The sequence below is a fragment of the Heptranchias perlo genome, chromosome 33, assembly GCF_035084215.1.
Source record: "Heptranchias perlo isolate sHepPer1 chromosome 33, sHepPer1.hap1, whole genome shotgun sequence".
Lineage (NCBI taxonomy): Eukaryota > Metazoa > Chordata > Chondrichthyes > Hexanchiformes > Hexanchidae > Heptranchias > Heptranchias perlo.
In genome coordinates, this window is record NC_090357.1 from 206,599 (window position 1) to 229,787 (window position 23,189).

A 23,189-nucleotide genomic window follows, 5' to 3' on the forward strand; every position below is an offset into this window, starting at 1 on the left:
AAAATGTGAAGTCATCCACTTTGGGAGGAAAACTAAAAAAGCAAAATATTATTTGAATGGAGAAATACTACAAAATGCTGCGGTTCAGAGGGATCTGGGTGTCCTCGTACATGAAACACAAAAAGTCAATATACAGGTGCAGCAAGTAATCCGGAAGGCAAACGGAATATTGTCCTTTATTTCTAGGGGGCTGGAGTATAAAAGCAGGGAAGTCGTGCTACAACTGTACAGAGTGCTGGTGAGACCACACCTGGAGTACTGCATCCAGTTCTGGTGCCCTTATTTAAGGAAGGACAGACTTGCATTGGAGGCAGTTCAGAGAAGGTTCACCAGGTTGATTCCGGGTATGGAAGGATTGTCTTAAGAGGAAAGATTGACCAGGTTGGGTCTATACTCATTGGAGTTTAGAAGAATGAGAGGAGATCTTATTGAAACATAAAAGATTCTGAGGGGACTTGATAGGGTAGATGCTGAGAGGATGTTGCCCCTCAAGGGGGAATCTAAAACTAGGGGGCATAGTCTCAGAATAAGGGGTCGCCCGTTTAAGACGGAAATTAGGAGGAATTTCTTCTCCCAGAGGGTCGTGAATCTTTGGAATTCTTAAGCCCAAAAAGCTGTGGAGGCTGAGTCATTGAATACATTCAAGGCTGAGTTAGACAAATTTTTGATCAGTAAGGGAGTCAAAGGATATGGGGAAAAAGCAGGAAAGTGGAGTTGAGGTAAAAATCAGATCAGCCATGATCTCATTAAATGGCGGAGCAGGCTCAAGGGGCCGAATGGCCTCCTCCTGCTCCTATCTCTTATGGTCTTATGATCCTCCTCTATATTAGAAGCATTTAGTCTCCACTCAGTACCTCTGCATTATAGCTTCATTGAGATTGGGAACTCGCTAGGGATGGGCAACAAATGCTGGCCTTGCCAACGATGCCCGCATCCCATGAACGAATAATAATAAAAAAAAATGTGGAGGATTGTGGGTGCCAAACAGATTGCATCTGCTGACTGACTTCATAGAATCAAAGAAAGTTACAGCGCAGAAGGAAGCCATTTTGCCCATTGTGTCCATCTGGACTTGTGGCATTTGTAGATGATTTTTACTCTTCTTGAGCTGGCCACTTTAGAGACTCTGGCCCCGATATTTACGGGGAGACGGGGAGGGAGCCTGTCAGCCGCCGGGAAACCCGGAAATACTGGGAAGGCGGAGGTCCTGCTGAATTTAACGGCAGGACTTTGCTAGAATTTTTTTACTCTGTTTCCTGCCCAGCAGCTAACCAGATTGAGAGGCGGGCCGCTGCTGGGTGAGAAAGCCTGCAGTAGAAGGCAGCAGCTGGGGACTGGAGAGGTGGGGGGGGGGGGGGGAGAGATCGGATCGCAGGGGAAGAGATTAGGCCGGGGTGGGGGGGGAGATTGTATCACGGGCGAGAGATCGGGCGGCGGGGGCGGGGGAGGCGGTTGCAGAGAGAGAGATCGGGCGGCGGGTGTGTGGAGAGAGAGAGATCGGGCGGTGGAGTGTGGGGGGAGAGATTGGGCGGCGGTGGGGGGAGAGAGATCGGGCGGCGGGGGGTGGGGGGAGAGAGATCGGGCGGCGGCGGGGGGGGGGGAGAGAGATCGGGCGGCGGGGGGTGGGGGGAGAGAGATCGGGCGGCGGCGGGGGGGGGGGAGAGAGATCGGGCGGCGGGGGGGGGGGGGGAGAGAGATCGGGCGGCGGGGGGTGGGGGGAGAGAGATCGGGCGGCGGGGGGTGGGGGGAGAGAGATCGGGCGGCGGGGGGTGGGGGGAGAGAGATCGGGCGGCGGGGGGTGGGGGGAGAGAGATCGGGCGGCGGGGGGTGGGGGGAGAGAGATCGGGCGGTGGAGTGTGGGGGGAGAGATCGGGCGGCGGGGGGTGGGGGGAGAGAGATCGGGCGGCGGCGGGGGGGGGGGAGAGAGATCGGGCGGCGGGGGGGTGGGGGAGGGATTGGATCTAATTAGTCCCACTCCACCTGCTCTTTCCCCATAGCCCTGCAATTTTTTCCACTTCAAGTATTTATCCAATTCCCTTTTGAAAGTTATTATTGAACCTGCTTCCACTATTTTTTCAGGCAGTGCATTTCCAATCATAATAACTCCCTGCGTAAAATAATTTTTCTCATCTCACCTGTGGTTCTTTCACCAATGAATTTAAATCTGTGTCCTCTGGTTACCGACTCTTCTGCCAGTGAAAACAGTTTCTCCTTATTTACTCTATAAAAACCCTTCATGACCTTGAACACATCTATTAAATCTCCTCTTAACCTTTTCTGCTCTGAAGAGAACAACCCCAGATTCTTTAGTCTCTTCACATAACTGAAGTCCCTCATCCCTGGAACCATTCTAGTAAATTTCCTCTGCACTCTCTCTAAGGCCTTGACATCCTTCCTAAAGTGTGGTGCCCAGAATTTTCCACAATACTCCAGCTGTGGCCTTACCAGTGTTTTAGAAAGGTGTTTAGCATAACTTCTTTGCTTTTGTACTCAAGGCCTCTATTTATATGCCTTTTTAACAGTCTTCTCAACTTGTCCTGCCACATTCAAAGACTTGTGTACATACACCGCCAGGCCTCTCTGTTCCTGCACCCCCTTTAAAATTGTACCATTCAATTTATATTGCCTCTCCTCATTCTTCTTACCAGAATATATCACTTCACACTTCTCTGTATTAAATTTCATCTGCCAAAAATGGGGAGAGGGATAAACCCAGCAATAAAAGGCCAGTCAGCCTAATGTCCATGGTGGGAAAACTATTAGAGACAATAATTCGGGACAAAATTAATTGGTACTTGGAAAAGTATGGGTTAATAAATGAAAGTCAGCACGGATTTGTTAAAGGCAAATCGTGTTTGACAAACTTGATTGAGTTCTTTGGTGAATTAATGGAGAGGGTTGATGAGGGTAGTGTGGTTGATGTTGTGTATATGGCATCACTCTAAGACAAAATATCAAATGCTCAAGTATCAAAATCAGGTACTGCTGCTTTCACCTAATGGCCAGCCTGTTATTACCAGGGAATGCTTAGCACATTCCTGTGATGTTCATCTTTAATTTTTACAGGTTTAACCTATTTACTTTACCAGGTTAATAGATTAATACCTTTGTTAAAATAGCAGGGAGAGGACTGCTGCATTAACATGCAAAGCAATCACACGCTAAAATCACTAGCAGTCATTTCCAGCTTTATATGGTGATGTGTCTACATAAGAACATAAGATATAGGAGCAGAAGCAGGCCACACGGCCCCTTGAGCCTGCTCCGCCATTCAATAAGATCATGGCTGATAGAATCATAGAAAGTTACAGCACAGAAGGAGGCCATTTGGCTCATCGTGTCCGTGCTGGCCGACAAGGAGGTATCCAACTTGATCCCACTTTCCAGCACTTGGTCCGTAGCCCTGTAGGTTACGGCACGTCAAGTGCACATCCAAGTACTTTTTAAATGAGTTGAGGGTTTCTGCCTCTACCACCCTTTCAGGCAGTGTGTTCCAGACCCCACCACCCTCTGGGTGAAAAGATTTCTCCTCAGCTCTCTTCTGATCCTTCTACCAGTTACTTTAAATCTGTTCCCCCTGGTCACTGACCGCTCTGCTAAGGGAAATAGGTCCTTCCTATCCACTCTATCTAATCCCGTCATAATTTTATATACCTCAATTAAATTTCCCCTCAGCCTCCTTTGTTCCAAAGAAAACAACCCCAGCCTATCCAATCTTTCCTCATCATTAAAATTCTCTAGCCCTGGCAACAACCTCGTAAATCTCCTCTGTACCCTCTCTAGCGCAATCACATCTTTCCTGTAATGTGGTGACCAGAACTGTACGCAGTACTCAAGCTGTGGCCTAACCAATGTTTTATACAGTTCTAGCATAACCTCCCTGCTCTTATATTCTATGCCTCGGCTAATGAAGGAAAGTATCTTGTATGCTTTTTTAACCACCTCATCTACCTGTCCTGCTACCTTCAGGGATCTGTAGACATGCACTCCAAGGTCCCATTGTTCCTCTACACCTCTCAGTATCCTCCCATTTATTGTGTACTCCCTTGCCTTGTTTGCCCTCCCCAAATGCATTACCTCACACTTCTCTGGATTGAATTCCATTTGCCACTTTTCTGCGCACCTGACCAGTTCATCGATATCTTCCCACAGTCTATAGCTTTCCTCCTCACTATCAACCACACAGCCAATTTTTGTATCATCTGCAAACTTCTTGATCAAGCCCCCTACATTCAAGTCCAAACCATTAATCTATACCACAAAAAGCAAGGGACCCAGTACTGAGTCTTGCGGAACCACACTGGTAATAGCCTTCCAGTTGCACAAACACCTGTCAACCAATACCCTTTGCTTCCTGCTGCTGAGCCAATTTTCTTGACCTCAACTCCACTTTCCTGCCCGATCCCCATATCCCTTGATTCCCTTAGAGTCCAAAAATCTATCGATCTCAATCTTGAATATACTCAACGACTCAATATCCACAGCCCTCTGGGGTAGAGAATTCCAAATATTCACGACCCTCTGCGTGAAGAAATTCTTCCTCATCTCTGCAGCAGATTGTAAGAGATACTTAGACTAGCAGAATGTAAATTAATTTCTCCTTTACTGGAGTGTTTTGTGAGAGGACTGCTGTGCACTTTCTCTCAGTAATGACTCTGTGAACAAGGTTTCATATTTTCTTTAGGAAAATCCGTATGTGATGCTGAAACCAAACTACCAAGAATTGGAGGGAAATGAGCAATACGAAGGGTTCTGTGTGGATATGCTGAAGGAGCTGTCAGAAATCCTCAGATTTCATTACAAAATCCAACTGGTGGCTGATGGTGTTTATGGGGTGGCAGAAGCCAATGGTACTTGGACTGGGATGGTTGGTGAGCTGATTTCAAGGGTAAGTACTGAACAAAACAAATCATAGGAACAGGAGTAGGCCATTCAGACCCTCGTGTCTGCTCCGCCATTTGATAAGATCATGGCTGATCTGTGATCTAATTCCATATACCTGCCTTTGGCCCATATCCCTTAATACCTTTGGTTGCCAAAAAGCTATCCATCTCAGATTTAAATTTAGCAATTGGGCTAGTATCAATTGCCGTTTGCGGAAGAGAGTTCCAAACTTCTACCACCCTTTGTGTGTAGAAATGTTTTCTAACCTCACTCCTGAAAGGTCTGGCTCTAATTTTTAGACTGTGCCCCCTACTCCTAAAATCCCCAACTAGCGGAAATAGTTTCTCTCTATCCACCCTATCTGTTCCCCTTAATATCTTATAAACTTCGATCAGATCACCCTTTAACCTTCGAAACTCTAGAGAATACAACCCCAATTTGTGTAATCTCTCCTCGTAACTTAACCCTTGAAGTCCGGGTATCATTCTAGTAAACCTACGCTGCACTCCCTCCAAGGCCAATATGTCCTTCCGAAGGTGCGGTGCCCAGAACCGCTCACAGTACTCCAGGTGCGGTCTAACCAGGGTTTTGTATAGCTGCAGCATAACTTCTGCCCCCTTGTACTCTAGTCCTCTCGATATAAAGGCCAGCATTCCATTAGCCTTATTGATTATTTTCTGTACCTGTTCATGACACTTCAATGATCTATGTACCTGAACCCCTAAGTCCCTTTGGACATCCACTGTTTTTAACTTTTTACCATATCATATCACAAATGAATTAAAGATCAGTTTTGAAACAGATGAGGCAAGATCTGTACTACTGAGAATAATATTTGTGCCAAAACTCAATACAGTGGTTGGGCAAATCATGGAAATTCAGCAATTGATGGAGTGTTTAAAGTACGCTGTAACTGGAGGCCTCATGTTTACACTATACCCTGTAACTGGAGGCCTCACTCGTAATCAACAGTGATTTTTGTTTGAAACATAACTCTACAGGACAATACTTGTTCATTGTTTACTGGTGAATTTAGTGTTCATCAAGATGAGGCATGTCAGTGCTGGGAAATGGAACAGTTTCCCATTTCAAGTCCTCATTATCAGCATCAAGCACTCCCAGGTGAGGTATATAATAGTAAAATGCAGAGTAGAAGTTCTCCACAACTTGCTTTAGTCCCAGGCTCAGAAATGCACCTGTACTAAACTAGTGTGACTTTTTCTTCCTCTGTTCCCCAGCTTTTATTCCCCACCCCTACCTGTGTTACCTCTGAGTGCGATTATCAATTTGTGAGTGGCAAATTATGGGCAATTTTTTGTTCTGGGCCCTTGGTAACTTAGGAATTTCATGTAGGACTCTTTTAGCCAAGAGGCAAAGGAGACATAAGAGACTTTTGTGTTATATTTGAAAACATAGTTACAACAAATAAATCGGTATTTATTGTCAGCAATATTGGCATCCTTCGTTTTTCTGAGGCCATTAAGTGTCAAACATAGTGTGGGGCTGGAATCACATGTAGACCGGTCCAGGTGGATGTGACCGGTTCCCTTCCCTGACCTAGTTTTCATGGTCATTTTTCACATGCCAGCCCACAAATTATCAGATTTAATTAATTCAATTTCAGAATTTGCCTTAGTGGGTTAATAGCCTAGTGCCATAACCACAGGGCTACTGAACGCATTGTGAAATGCTGTAATGCAAATGATATGAGGCTTTAATATGTAAATAAAGGCAGGATACATCAATAGAAGTAAAGGTTAGTGTCAATCCCACTGCCCTACCCAGTCCCCTCTTTGCTGTGTTTCTAGTACCATACAGTCCTGGATCACATTAATGCCACAACTTACTGCCCCCTATTGCCTGCTGGTTACATTTTGAACAGTTTGTAGAATCATCTGTTCCAGGTGCCCTCTTCTATATTATAGATGCTGCTTTCATTTACACATTAAAGCATCATGGGATTTGGATTGTACCATTTCACAAATACATATGATTTATTTATTGTACCTTTAAATTTTGCAAATATGTTGCTTATACAAAAGTGCAGTAGTATAATAGCACTGACAATATTTGTTTTAAATCTTAGTTCTTAGTAATGTATAAAAGAATTATCCATACAACGCGATAAAGAAAAGAGTTGCAAAATACACCATAATGCAATGGCCCAGAATTTACTGAACGACATTTGCTTTATTAATGTGTAAATCGGCCAGCAACTTGTGGCGAGGAAAAGATATCTTGTGAATTGTGAATCACCACAAGTTGCTGGTCGACTTGTGCCTCTCTGCCATTGGCTTCGCAAAAATGGCATGTTGCCCTTAACGTCCCCATGAGTTTCATGAAGTTGCTGCATTGTGCATTAATTGTTCATTAAACTCGCCACAGAAAGTTAAGTCCAGTAATTAACTGCGTAAGTACCCTTTTAATGACGTGATAATTATTAATGACTGCCAATCAAACTCTCTTGCCCAGAAAATGAATAATTAAAGGTGTGAGTCTCATTCCTTTAGGTAGTGAATTGTTGGAGATTTTCAAAATGTCAAATTTTAAATTTTTATTCTTACTTTTCCCTTCTGTCTCTTTTTTTCTCTCTCTTAATCCAATCTCTATTTCCCTCTTTTTTTTAAATTCATTCATTCATGGGATGTGGGCATCACTGGCAAGGCTGGCGTTTATTGCCCATCCCTAATTGCCCTTAAGAAGGTGGTGGGCCGCCTTCTTGAACCACTGCAGTGTGTGTGGTGAAGTTGGTGGGATTGTACAACTGAATGGCTTGCTAGGCCATTTCAGAGGGCAGTTAAGAATCAATCACATTGCTGTGGGTCTGGAGTTACATATAGACCAAACCGGGTAAGGATGGCAGGTTTCCTTCCCTAAAGAACATTGGTGAACCAGATGGGTTTTTACGACAATCCGGTAGTTACATGGTCACCATTACTGATACTAGGTTTTTTTTTAATTCCAGATTTTATTTAATTAACTGAATTTAAATTCCCCAGCTAACATGGTGAGATTTGAACTCATGTCTCTGGATTATTAGTCTAGGCCTCTGGATTACTAGTCCAGTAACATGACCACTATGTTACCATACTGTTTCTGTACCTGATTTGACTCGAATTCACCATCCTTCTCAGTCCTTCCTCTGTTTCTTTCTCTATCCTTTAATCTCACTGGTTATGGAGATACCCTGTTTGTCCCATTGTTCACCAAGGTCCCAGATGCCCTGTTTCCCTCACCACGCTGTTATCAGCTTGCACTTCCAGCAACCGCGCGGGCAAAAAATTTTAAAATCTAAATGTGCACGAACAAGTCTAACTAATGGGGTATGCCGCGAGATGCCCCGCTCCAGAAAAATCTGGGCCATTGTAATGGAGGAAACAATCCATTGCATACACTGTAGTTTTTAAATCCAGCACTGGGAAGCTGATGTCTCGATGGATAATCTTATTAATTCCTAATTAATTAGATCTTATCTCCGATAATTGGTTAAGTTGGCATATTTTTGATATTTATAGAAAAATGTCTTGCCGTGCAAACAAGGGTTGAAAATTTAGCCGAAAACCATTGTTTCCCTCAAATTGCAATTTCCTGCTTAGACAGAATTAGGAGAGGTTTTACCCCACCTACCAATATGTTTTAAATATAACAGTTGTTGGTGAAATGTATTTGTGTGTATTGTTCAGTCCCCACTGTTCTGTTCTGTCCATTATACTTGTCAAGGGTAAAAGATATCTCTGTGTAACTGGAGAGGAACTTGGAAAGGGAGGGGGAAGATCCAGTTGTCATGGTCCATGTTGGGACCAATGACATAGGGAAGAAAAGGGAGGAGGTCCTGCTAAGAAAATATCAGAAGTTAGGAACAAAATTAAAAAGCAGGACCTCATGGGTGGTAATCTCTGGATTACTACCCGAGCCATGTGCTGATAGGCAGATCAGGAAGGTGAACGCATGGCTGAAAGACTGGTGTGGGAAGGAGGGTTCCATTTCATGGGACACTGGCACCACCTGGGACAGGAAGGAGCTGTACCATTGGGATGGGCTGCACCTGAACCGGGAATGGGACCAGTGTCAGAGTGGAAAGGATAAATAGGGCTGTCAGAAATTTAAATTAGTAAGTGGGGGAAGGATCTGGGGAAGATAACATAAGTCAGAAGAAAAAAGAAATAGGAAATGAAAGTAAAGGTCAGACCAAGTTACGGAATAAGGGTACCATAAATGGTCAGGGAACAAATATAGTTAGAAACAGAAGTACAAAATGACTGTTAAAAACAAAGGGAGGGGAACAATTGCTAAAGACAAATTAAATTGCCTGTACAGCAATGTGCATAGCATCCAAAACAAAATGGGGGAACTGGAGGCAATAATTCATAGCGAGGAGCCAGATGTGGTAGGGATAACTGAAACATGGCTACATAAGGAACAGGACTGGCAGTTAAATGCTGCAAGTTATGTTGCATTTAGAAAGGATAGGGAAAGAAGAAGGGGGTTGGGGTAGCTGTATTAATTAGAGACCGCATAATGGCAATAGAAAAAAAGTAATATTAAGATGGAAGCAGACTCCATATAGATTGAGACAAAGGATAAGAAAGGATTGATCATGTTAATAGGGATATTCGACAGGCCACCCAATCGTGGAAGGGAAGTGGAGGATGAAATATGTAGACAAATCTATGAAATGAGTAAACAACATTGAATAATAATCATCTGAGATTTCAACTACCCCCAAATAATCTGGCAAGAAGAGGCAGGGAAAATAGAAAAGGGAATGGAGGTTTTACAATGTGTACATGACTCCTTTCTTACCCAATATGTGAGAAGCCCAATAAGAATGGAAGCACTGCTGGATCTACTAATGGGAAATGAACCAGAATAGATAAGAGAAGTAAGCATAGGGGAACATCTAGGCAATGGCGATCATAACATAATAAGGTTTAATAATTGAGAAAGACAAAAGTATAACAAAGACCAAAGCAATAGATTGGGAAAAAAGCTCATTTTGAGGGGATGAGAATGGAACGAGGGAAGATAGACTGGAAAAAATTTTTGACAGACAAAGAGATAGAACAGCAGTAGGAAATATTTAAAACTGTGATCAATAGAGTTCAGGAGAAGTATATTCCTCTGAAAAGCAAGAACACATTAGCCAGTAATGAAACACCATGGATGAATAAAGAGATAAGGGTAAAATTGAAACTAAAGAGAAGGGCATACTCTTAAATACATAGACAATGAAGAAGAGGATAACAGAAGGGAATACGAAGAGGTTAGGAAAGAAGTCAAAAAAACAATTAGGAAAGCAAAGAGGAACTATGAAATTAAATTATTGAGGAATATAAAAAGAAATAGTAAAGCATTCTACAGATACATAAATAATGAAAGAAAAATCAGAATAGGAATCGGGCCACTAAGGGATGCATGAAATAAACTTATAGGTAACGACAGAAAAATGGCAGAAATATTGAATAGTTACTTTGCCTCCGTATTTACCAGAGAGACTAACCAGGTGGGCATAGCATTAGAAGAAGAGATCGAGAAAGATATTAAAACATTTAAGATAGAAAGTGGGACATAAACTAATCAAACTTAGGGAGGATAAGACCTCTGGTCCAGATGGATTGCATCGTGAATGTTAAAAGAAGTTAGGGAGGAGATAGCAGAGGCGCTATTACATATATATAGAAAAAGGGAATAGTGCCAGAGGACTGGCAGACAGCTAATATTATTCCTATATTTAAAAAGGGAGATAGAACAAGTCCAGGGAACTATAGACCAATTAACTTAACGTCAGTGGTAGGGTAAGATAATAGAATCTTTACTCAAAGATGCAATAGAAAAACATCTAGAGAACAAAAATACAATAAAGAATAGTCAGCACGGATTTCAGAAGGGAAATTCATGCTTAACCAACTTTTTTGACTTCTTTGAAGAAGTAACAGAAAGAGTAGACAAGGGTAATGTAGTAGATGTAATATATTTGGATTTTCAAAAGGCCTTCGATAAGGTACCGAATAGTAGACTCATGATTAAGGTCAGAGCATATGGAGTCAGGTGACTGGTAATAGAATGGATAGCAAGCTGGCTACAAAACAGAAAACAGAGAGTAGGGGTTAAGGGTAGCTACTCAAACTGGCAAAAGGTGAGAAGTGGTGTTCCACAGGGATCGATGCTGGGACCACTGTTGGTCACAATTTACACTAAAGATTTGGATTTGGGAATTGGAAGTACAATTTCAAAATTTGCACCAAATTGGGGGTTGTAGTTAATGCAAAGGAAGAATGTGTCAAAATACAAGAGGACATTAATAATAAATTTGACTTTCCCTCCTGAAATCTGTGCTGACTATTCTTTATTATATTTTCATTCTTAACTTCTATGATTCTATGACATTAATAAACTTGCGGAATGGGTGTGTAATTGGCAAATGAGTTTCAATATAAATAAGTGTGAGGTAGTGCATTTTGGTAGGAAGAATAAGGAGGCCACATACTGCTTGGAAAGTAAGAGTCTAAACAGAATAGAGAGCAAAGGGATCTTGGGGTACTGATGCACAAATCATTAAAAGTAGCGACGCAAGTTAATAAGGCCATAAAAAAGGAAAACCAAGCACAGGGGTTCATTTCTAGAGGGATAGAATTGAAAAGCAAAAAAGTTATCTTAAACTTGTATAGAACCTTGTTTAAACCACACTTGGAGTATTGTGCACAGTTCTGGCCTCCATATTATAGAAAGGAATAAGAGGCATTGGAGAAGGTGCTAAAAAGATTCACAAAGATGGTACCAGAACTGAGAGGATATCCTTATCAGGAAAGGCTGAACAGGCTGGGGCTCTTTTCTCTAAAAAAAAGAGCAGGCTGAGGGATGACCTGATAGAGGTCTTTAAGATTATGAAACGGTTTGATAAGGTAGACGTAGAGAAAATGTTTCCACTTGTGGGGGAGTCCAAAACTAGGGGTCATAAATATAAAATAGTCTCTAATAAATCCAATAGGGAATGCAAGAGAAATTTCTTTACCCAGAGAGTGGTAAGAATGTGGAACGTGCTACCACAAGGAGTAGTTGAAGTGAATCGTGTAGATGCATTTAAGGGGAAGCTAGATAAACACATGAGGGAGAAAGGAATAGAAGGATATCCTGAGGGTCAGATGAATTAGGGAGGGAGGAGGCCCACATGGAGCATAAACGCCGGCATAGAACAATTGGGCCGAATGGCCCGTTTCCGTGCTCTAGTTTCGATGTAATTTGATGTAACTCGTGTGTTTACAGAAAGCTGACCTGGCTGTCGCAGGTTTGACCATTACAGCAGAGCGTGAGAAGGTCATCGATTTCTCCAAACCATTTATGACTTTAGGAATTAGTATCTTGTACCGTGTTCAGATGGTAAGAGACCTGTTTTCCTGCAACCATCCCAGTACACAGTTTTTAAAAAATACATCTATTTTTGCCAGTTTTCTTGCCTTTTCTCCCCTCCTCATGTTGTGATGCCTTTGATTCAGTCATAGACTCTTGTCTCTGAGATAGTTGCAATCTTTCGAATGACATTATTAGGGATGGGCAATAAATGCTGGCGTTGCCAGCGACACCCACATCCCATGAACGAATAAAAAAAAATGTTAAACTGAGGCTCATCTGCCGCCTCAGGTGGACTTAAAGATGGCATTGCTCGAAGAACAGCAGGGCCTGATCAACATGTTTTTCTCAACAACCTCACTTAAAAAAGATTATCAGCTTACTCATCTCATTGCTGTTTGTGGGATCTTGCTGTGCGCAAATTGGCTGCAGCATTTCCATGCATTATAACTGTGACTGCACTTAAAAAGTATTGCATTGACTGTGAAGCACTTTGGGATGTCTTGAGGTCATGAAAAGCATTAAATAAATGCAAGTCTTTTTCTTTCTTTACTGGAGTACAGTTCCAGAGGTAACAAGTCAAAGTGACCATTTTTCATGTGTAAGCCTAGACATTGAGTGTCAACCATGGGCTCAGCCCAGCCAAGTCTAACCCTGTCCTAACCTAATATTCCTGTGTACACACATGCATGAACACATGCAAACACATGCGTGCGCACGTACACTTGCACACACGCATACACATGAGCACACACAAGCAGCACACTTACACATGCACGTGCACACTCACGCATATACAAGTACACACACGCAGCATGCGTGCACACATGCACACACATACTTTCTAGCTTTGGTCACTAGATAGTGATCAAGAGCAAGAATCCTGACTGATTTTCCTCTCCCTAACCCAGGGGCTTTGAGGTCAATTGTAGTCACCCGACTTCTGCCAAGCTGGGACCAGCTGACACAGTGCAGACTGATGACTGAACCCGAGGCCTACAGTAGAAAATATGTGCATGTATGTTCTCTAAATAATAATCTTCAGAGTAAGTTGAGTATGTTCCATACACAGAGTTTTGTCATTTCACGAATTGATATATTTTTGCTGCTTTAGTAAGGGAAATGTTCTTTTTTTCTACATTTAGAAGCCTGTCAATCAAAATAATTGGTAACAATTTCCCTGTTGTCAAATTCATGAGTTGCAAATTCAGTGGAGTGAATGGCAAGAATCATGACCAATTATGATACATCTGTAATAATGCTGGTTTAATACTTCTTAATCACTTAAATTGCCTGTCGAGGGGCACAGGAGAGAGCAAAGGTGTACCATTGTGGCTGTCTGACAAATTCAATTTACAGACCAGGATAGAGAGGGCACAATCGAAGGGATTTTTGGAGAAAAGAAAAGATTATTTTTTCTACCGCAGGGCGATTTAGCAGAATATACTGGTCACCAGTTGAACTTGGGTTCTAATTCAGGGAGGACCTGGGAAAAGGTTCAGAAGAAATTTTACATCATGAAACAAGCACCAAGGTAAGCCTGTAATGTTATTGAATAGTATAAACAATAGAAGATACGACGCAACAGAAAGATATAAATGGAAAACTGACCAGTAGTTACTGAATATTAAAATAATAAATTCCAAATCGCCAGTTCATCCTCTCTTAATCCATATTGTCCTTATTTTTACAGGCAAAAGTTGCCCAATCTAGGAAAGTAAGGACCACAATAAATGGCACAGCCTCCCAGGCACACCTGCAGATTGGGTGACATTGAAGATACTGCATTAATAGGAGTAGAAAGTACAGGGCCTTGAGGAGCCGAAAACGTCACCTGTACTATATCATCGTCTATGATTTGCTCCATAATTTACATTCATGTTTCCATACACAATGTGCTCAAGTGCTTAATAATTCACACAATGACAATGCAATACTTAAATGGATACATGTGCTTACATACTCATAATGTTGCTTCTCCATTCTTCAGAGTGAGGTAAATGAAGTGACAGGAGAGACCTATAATACAGCAAGTCAGTATAGCAACAACCATTACCACTCATTTTTATTAAGCCTCAGTATAGACACTGATGTGTTACAACCTTTAGATAACGGTGATGACGATGTTGAGAATCTTAGACACACTGTGGAATACAGGTCAATAGGTAGCAAGAGGTGATGAGTTAGTAAATCTGACACAGAAGCCTGATTGTGGGTCTGCTATTACTTTTTTTTTATTCGTTCATGGGATGTGGCCATCGCTGGCAAAGCCAGCATTTATTGCCCATCCCTAATTGCCCTTAAGAAGGTGCTTGACATGATGTTGGAATACACACAGTGGTGAGTAGTTACTTGTCTCCATACAATTGATACCCATGAAAGTGTAACATAACATTGATGGATTCCCTGAAAAAGTCAACTCTCTTGGAGAACATTTAGAGGCAACTATGAAGGAGGGATTCAGAAAATTCATAACTGTTCTATGCTTTGAGAATAAGAAGGCACGCTGTCCCATAATGAGATGCATAAAGCGCAGGAGCAGCCAATTGGCTCTCATATCAGCTGTAGTTCTATACTGACTTAGGCACAACTTCCAACAATTCAAACAAAAGGCCCCACAAAACTGATACATCACAGGATGTTGCCAATAGAGTTAGCATGTCCTTGTCAATCCCATTTAGCTGGCCAGATGATTTAGCTACAGAACCATAAGTCTACGGCATCTGAGAAGGGACAAAAAAGAATAGCATGACTCAAAAGCAGGAAAAGCAACTAAAAGTTCTGTCATTGTAAATATGTTCAATGAAAAGTAATAGTGTTCATTTGCGGGGCTGATTGGCTCTGGGACATCCTCACACACCTGTCCCTCTGGCTGCCGATGTTAGTGTATGCTGTGCACAATGAACCTCCTCACCTCCCATTGTTTGTTGCTGCTTCTCATTCAATGAGTACCCGCTCTCTGTGCCACATTATACAGCATGCTGAATACTATTAGAATTCTTAACTTTCTTGAGGCATAAAGTCCCCCCCTGCTGAGCAGTCTAAACATCTGAAACATTGCTTCATAATTCCAAATGTGTGCTGAGTGAGGATCCTGGTTCAGTGGCATGTCTTATAGTATCAGTTCAGAGGTGCCATCAGCCACTTGTATCTCTGAGGTGCCAGCCTCTTTCTTACTTCTCCTTCAAAGAACCTGATTTGACTCCTGGATATCTTCCCTACAGTGGGGGAGTTGTTGCTACCAACTAAACCATCAGAGGAATGTAATTTTCTTTTGCTTTCTTGAGGCTGGGATGAAAGGCTTGTGCTCACTCTTGACCAAGCAAAATAAACTCTCTGAATTTTCCCCATCATCTCTCACCTGTTAGGGTTCTGCCTGTTCTCAGGAAGATAATTTTTTTCTCTGATCGTGCTTTCCATTTTACATTGAAATATTTTAACTATTTCAACTGTCCAGAACAAGAGGCATGTATCTTCAGCCTAAAATTGGGCCATCTTTTTTTCAGTGAAGTGGAAACCATTGTTCCAGTTTTCACCCCAAAATCAATTCCCCCAAATTTTTCCATTCTTTTTGGCACTTTCTGTAATTCACACGTTTGGTTCCCAACCACCTAATTAACATATTATAATGAGGGGTGTGGTGCTACAGTCCCAAATTTCCTGGTTTTATGGGATTGCTCTGGATGTTAGAATAATAGATTAGCTAAAACAGGTGGAAATAAGGAGTTTTTGAGCTTGTAAACTGCTGAAAGTTTGAGTAATGATTACTGCAGCTGGGAATTACTTTTTGGAACGATTTTTTTTATTATGCAGCCCAGACAGCTTTGGATTAGCATCTGACTGTCTGTGGGAGTGAGATGACTGGGAGCTTTTTACCCTTCACCCACAGTGAGCGTGGCAGTAGCTGGTAGAGACATTCCGTTCTATACCATTACCATGGAGCAGCAGCAGGGGCTGGAGGAAAGGAGAATGAGGCAATCCTTAAGGAGAATAAACCCGACCAGATCTTATCCCCTTCCACCCCCTAAAATTACAGACAACACAAGTCCTACAAGGACCTTAGTGGTGAGATGTGTATTAGAAGAGTGTGCCTGGACTAAGAGAGAGCTGCCACCTACTGCATGAGGAACTGCTGCCACACTCTGTCTTCACTACTCTGCCTCTGGCTTTGAAGGTGACAACCTCACTCAACAATTACGGCATTAGGTCATTTTTTTCAGCCATGGGCATCTCTGTAATATGACCAAAGGTGCAGTTTCCAGCATTTCTTTGGCCGGTGACTGATGCACTTTTCAGGAGAGCTGGGCAATGCATCACCTTTAGCAGCAGCAAGCTGGGCTGTCGGGTTTTACAATGTTGTTGGTTCCCCAAGGTCGCCGATGCAATTGGTGGCTCATTGCTTTGTAAGCTGCTAGTCAACCCCCCTCAACATCTTCAACAGAAATGGTTCCTCTGCCTAAATATACAGATTGTGTGTGAAAACATTGAAGAATCAATGTGAGGTCCTGGTGTCAATGCAAGATCCTTGTCTCAATGCGAGGTCCTTTTTTCAATGTGAGATTTACTGGACGTTCTCACCAGTGCCTTCGTCCCTCAGAATTAAGCCCTTGCTGAACTTTTCAAGGAAGAAAATGTCAATGGATGGCTTATGAGCGACAAGGCGTTCACCTGCTCCCATGGATAATAACCCAACAGAGCTGCCCAAACAGCAGCAGCAGAATGCTACAAGGCCAATTTCTTTAGCAGAATGATCATCGAGAAGTCCATCAGGATTTTGAAGGAGCACTTTCGTGATAGGTTGGGAGGGCTCTGCAGTATTCCACAACTTGTGTATCTTGCCTAATTGTAGCCTGCTCTGCCCTATATGACTTCAACATCAAAAGGGCCTAGACATGGACACTCCCAGGGAGATGGTTTCAGCAGCTTTGAAGGCAGGCAACATGGGAGAGAGCATCAGGCTGACCACCATACTCAAAGGCTGTGAAGGTCATGTCCACCCATGAGTCCACCTGCTGTGCAACTGATCACTGAAGTCTTCTGTTTAACACAGTCTACTTTTGTCACCACTGCCTTAACTCCTTTTCCCCTCTTTCAAATAAAAGGCTAATGTTCTAATCCAGAACTCATCCTAAAACATACAACATAGCAAAAATATTTGTCCTACATGACTGAGCCAATAATAATCACCTAATTCAATGTCAGCACAAAATACATGCTCCCTTTCCTTTATGGCTCTAATCTTCATGAATAACAGAACATGGCATAAATTCACATTTCCAATAGTACCGCCAACTCCAAAGTGAACAGAAGTCAACCTATTCTTTCCTCACACCATACTTCCCCTAGGTGTCTAGACGTGTTTTTTCTAGGTGCAACCTATGGGCCAGTCTCATGTGAGCTGGCTGTCTGTTCTTGGGCTACAAAGGCAAGGAATGAGCTTGAGGGATAAGAAGGCAAGCTCGAGGAACGAGCTGGAGGGGCGAGGGGGTTTGTGCCAGGATTCTGGTCCAGAAACTCATGGGTGGACATGATCTTCACATCCTCTCTCTCTTCATCATTATGCTCCTCATCTTCGCCATCCTCGTAGTTAATGAGGGAAAAGTTCTTCTCCTGATTCTCATCATCATCTAACCCCGTTGCTGAGATGGAACTGCGGGAAGGGATGGTACAAGCTAAGAATGGGTGGGCATCGTTCCTTTGGGATTAAGGAGTGAGAGAAGGGGATGGAATCTTGTGGCTGTGTGCTGCTTCACAGGATGCCATGGTAACTGTATAGTTGTGCACCTGCTAATCTGCCGCCAGCACTGTGCCCCCAACCTCACTAACTCCCACAGCGGGAAAAGAGTGCCTTCCCAGCATCTTTCCGACCTGCTCCCTATAGGTGGTGAGCTCTTTAATGCTGCCCTCTAGTGTCCTATCTCACAGGCATTGTGTGCAAGTTTCTCTTGCAACAAGGTTGAATAAATAGATACAGGCTAGTAATTGAGGTCTGTCTCCCATTGGAAGCTGATGAAAGAGATCTGCTAGTGTCACCCTGTTAAATGGAGGAAGAGGTTTTAAAGTTCTTCATGGGGATAGATAATGATGATGGTGATAATGAAGAGGAGGAGAGAAGGCAAATTTCCCTTGTTGACTATGATGATTGAGGAAGAGGATCTGAAACTCAAACCCACCCACGAGTCCTTGGACATAGATTGTGCCCCATGTTACTCTGTCCCAACCTCCTCCATCTCACCCCTTGTGTCACTTGCTTTTTCACTCCTATGCATCACCTCAGATACTTTCACCATATTACTTAGATAGTGTTAGTGAGGATGTGACACTGGGTGCTTTTTTTAAGTAGACAGTTGTGATGAGGTGGAATGTCCCACCAGAAACAGCAATAGAAATAGAATCCTTAACAGCTTAGAACAGGAAAGTAGATAAATATTTGATAAAGAAAAAAATGTATGGGAAGGGTAAGGGGAATGAGACTAAGTGAATAGTTCTTTCTGAAATCCAGCACAGGCGTGATGGGCCAAATGGCTTCCTTCTTGTACTGTAAAATTCTGACTCTAGCTTCACAAAAGCTAAGAAACAGCATAACAAAGGTTCAAGTACAGATAGTTCTGGCACAGGTAAACTTTTTTAATGGATTTTATAGTTTGAAGCTTTTCACAACCCGTTTACTTGCGGTTGTCGGTACATTCCCAGGCTTCATGCTATCACCTGATTTGTGGACATTATTTTGAAAGGTCAGCTCGGTGTGAACAAGCACATTCGTGTTCGTACAGTCCCATTGGATTTCTACTGAGCTTATCAAAAAGAACACAAACTTAATGATAAACTATTTATTGACAATATTTATTTAAACAATAGAGTTGGAAAAAATTGGCTTTTGACACTTCATTATTACATTTGTGTAAATATCTTCACTGTTGCATTAATGATAACATGAGGTCAGCTCATTTTCATGTTTTTGTGCCACTACTTGCACTTAGCACATGAGGCACTGGGGGCACCAAAGGGGCCATGGCCAGGATCGGGCACCACAGGGCTCATGGCCAGGATCAGGCATCACAGAGGTCGTGGCCAAGAATGGGCACCACAGGGGTCGTGGCCAGGATCGGGCATCACGGGTCGTGGCCAGGATCGGGCACCACAGGGGTCATGGCCAGGATCGGGCATCACGGGTCGTGGCCAGGATCGGGCACCACAGGGGCCGTGGCCAGGATCGGGCACCACAGGGGTCGTGGCCAGGATCGGGCACCACAGGGGCCGTGGCCAGGATCGGGCACCACAGGGGTCGTGGCCAGGATCGGGCACCACAGGGGCCGTGGCCAGGATCGGGCACCACAGGGGCCGTGGCCAGGATCGGGCACCACAGGGGCCGTGGCCAGGATGTTGGGTCACAGCCGCTGTTAAAGGGCTACCCTTAATGCACTGCTATTTTTTTTTAAAATATGGTTCGAGGCACAATGCCCCCTTTCATAGATTGCTCTTTAGGAGCCAAAGAAGTGAGGTGCAGGAATGATGGATGGGCCTATTGGACGGGGACATCTTCCCCTGATGTATCCCATTTCAAATTGTCCCTGAATGTCTGGAGTGCACAGGCACTCAAGGTGCATTATGGGGAGGACTCCTAAGTTAGGGCATGGCAGTGCATTGTAGGCAGCTTACTGAATGCCGCAGACACTTTGGGAACTATTACAACACACTAAGCAAACGGGACAGTAGGCAGGACTCAGGCTTGTAAGGACTGGCCCAGATGTGTATCAGGTCCAAGCATCGTATTATTCTTCTTGGCACCAAGGTAGGAATATCAGGACAAGTTCAGACTGAATAAACTGTGACACTGTCTGATATTTCAGGGGAGAGACAGGCACTTTGCCCCCAGTCAAATCTCAACTCCATTTGTTACTTAACGAAATCAAAGGAACTAAATAAAAAACAAAATAGACTGTTATTCATTTGAAGTTGTGACCCCAGAAGAAACCAGTTACCCAGCTACACAGTGCTGCCTATATATTGTTTCAAGTTCCAAACAGTGTAAAGTTGTGAGAATTCACATTTCATCCATCTCATTCTTGTTTATTAGTATGTATATTGCTGTTTATTGTTATTCCTGCCATACTGTAGCATAGATATCCCGTGCCACTGATGTCCTTTCCTTGCTGTATTTCAGGGTAGGAAACCTGGTTATTTTTCCTTCCTGGACCCTTTCTCTCCTGGTGTCTGGCTCTTCATGGTGCTTACCTACCTTGCAGTCAGTTGTGTTCTCTTCCTTGTAGCCAGGTATAGTCATATGGGAGTCCTGTGAAACCATTGCTTGTTTTATTAAATCCCTCCGTATGTGCATCAATGTCTTTATGTATTTGATATTTATTGTTTTCAAAGTCCTAATGTTGACTTAACTGGCGGGTTTGGCTAAATCACATCTAATAGAACAAGAGATGAAGAGCTCTTGCTAATGGTCATTAATGATTTGTATAATTTTGCTTTTTAGCTTATAATGTAGGCAGTGTATGGGCAACACAGAAAACTGCTGGTGCATATTTTGTACCTGATGGCTTTTGACCAGCTAGGTACTAAACAGTGATCGATAGGCACTTTACGAGCTGACTCTTTTTTTAGATGCAATGATTTCTTTTACAGGTTGACTCCATATGAGTGGTATAACCCTCAACCTTGCTTTAAAGGAAAATGTAATGTGTTGGTCAATCAGTACTCGCTAGGAAACAGCCTTTGGTTCCCAGTGGGTGGCTTCATGCAGCAAGGATCAGAAATCATGCCCCGAGCTCTCTCCACACGATGTGTTAGCGGAGTGTGGTAAGAAATTTTCAACTACTAAGATATAGACTTAGAACAAGTGATAGCTGATGTGGGGTGGGTAAAGGTTGATCTCAGAGATGCTAGTAAACTAGTGTCATTAACTATATCTGATCTCTCAGATTCTAGGTAGGCAGCATTTAATACCATGGAGGAGGTATTTGGGATTTAGTAAAATATATTCAAAGAATGCTGTTTCAATAATTAAAAATGAAATACTACTGATACTGCAGTGCTGTCTTCTGCCACGACTGCTATTGCTGTTCCTTTACTATCATTTACAAAGTTCTCTATCAGAGATTAATGGCTAAGGTAAAGAGATACAAAATGCAAAGTAAAGTCATGGCATTTGATTTTTAAAAAGTTCAAAATGGAAAACATGTACAGCTATATATGGAATCTTTTTGGGCTAAAAGGGGGTCCTCATGATGCCAATGGTCATTCTTGGGGCCCCTGTTAATAAATGGAAATTGGACAAAGGTATTGAAAGCGAGTGCTCCAAATTTACAGAAGGATTAAAATTGGAGGCAGAGCAAATAATGAGAAATAGTGTAATCCAGATTAAGAATTTAGATCTTTCAGGTAGATTGGGCCTGCAGATGGAAAACGCATTTGAATGTGGACAAATGTAAACTATTGTGGGAGTGAGGAACTGAACTCTGGAGTACATGCCGGATGGAAGAGTTGTACAGTATACTTATCAGCAAAGGGATTTGAGAGTTAGTGTAAAACCTGTTTAAAGCATCAGACCATCATATAGCTGCAAGAAAAAAAACAAACAAGATGCTTAGCTTGAATTAGCAAAAAGAATATAAATCAAAAAAGCTGCATTGTTACTGGCAAACCCTTGAGCGTACACCCCATGCCAAAGTTTCCAATCTCCCCTCTCTGATGGGCTCCAAAGATGCTCCCTTAGCAGTGCAGGTACCCACATGACTCCAAATAATTTGGTGGGGTCAGCGCCAGAGATCACAGGCGGTCATATCTTGGCACTTACTCTGGGATGTTGGGCTGGTGAATTTTAGGCCTCCTTACGTCTATTGCTTTTTGTGGGAAATACTTTTGCCTGAATATTCCCAGTTTATACCATTGTATATGGCACTGGCAACACTCTATCTTGAGTAGTGTGTGCAGTGTTAGTAATGAGACTGTAGCAAAGATACTGCTACCCTTGAGAAGATGCAGTGTAGGACAACAAAATGATATGTTGGACATGGGCGGGGGCACAAAACTGGTGGAATGACACCTGCCGCCCGATATACAACACACCCGATATTCATATCTATTGAAGTCGCTGGGAAGGAGTATCGGGTGGAGCCTATAATGAGCGAATTATGCGATTCTGCCCATTTTGTGTGCCCGCCCATGTCCAATTTCACCCCCAATGTCTTTTGAATCAAAATGATGGGGAAAAGCTAAGGAAGTGGGATTGTTTTTAACAGTAATCTCCGAGATAATCAAATACAAGTTTTCAAAATTATGAGGGGAATTGATAAAAGTTGATCCAGATGAATTGTTCACACTGATGAAGAGTTACAAGCTGGGAACATTCAGGCAAAACTATTTCCCACAAAAAGCAATAGACGGAAGGAGGCCTAAAATTCACCAGCCCAACATCCCAGAGTAAGTACCAAGATATGACCACCTGTGATCTCTGGCGCTGACCCCACCAAATTATTTGGAGTCAGGGGGAGGTCAATGCATTTATATAAACATGTGGGTACCTGCATTGCTAGGGGAGCATCTTTGGAGCCCGTCAGAGAGGGGAGATCGGAAACATTGGCATGGGGTGTACGCTCAAGGGTTTGCCAGCCTCCTGCTGAAAGATGTGGTGTGTGTCCATCTCCTGTTTAAGGAGGCCAAAAAAATGACTCCGTTTTTAATATCTTCTGGAGTCCAGGCCACAACCCAGGCCTGGTCCCCAGGTGGCCCCACATACATCAGCTGGCAGGCTAGTGTACCAGCCTGTCACTCTTCCACTGCTGGCCTTGGACTTCCCAGGCCACACCCCATCTGAAGCGCTGTCCTCATTTGGGGTGGGCAGAAGCTCCTCCCCACCCCCCACCCCCGCCTTAAAACAAGGCGGTAACTGGCAGGGAAAGGCATAGTCCCAGTCTGATTTCTGGCCATTCTGCAGCACTCTCATTGGA

At 43.0% G+C, this 23,189-nt stretch overlaps 1 protein-coding gene across 1 annotated transcript in view; it reads left to right on the forward strand.

The window, feature by feature from the left end:
* The window catches only part of grik4 (glutamate receptor, ionotropic, kainate 4), a 137,146-nt gene that overhangs the window by 88,648 nt on the left and 25,309 nt on the right, over positions 1-23,189 (forward strand). The window contains exons 10-13 of the mRNA XM_067970798.1: positions 4,685-4,888; positions 12,148-12,261; positions 20,396-20,505; positions 20,866-21,039. Coding sequence (XP_067826899.1) covers positions 4,685-4,888; positions 12,148-12,261; positions 20,396-20,505; positions 20,866-21,039 — 602 coding nt within the window. The remainder of the gene's footprint in view (positions 1-4,684; positions 4,889-12,147; positions 12,262-20,395; positions 20,506-20,865; positions 21,040-23,189) is intronic.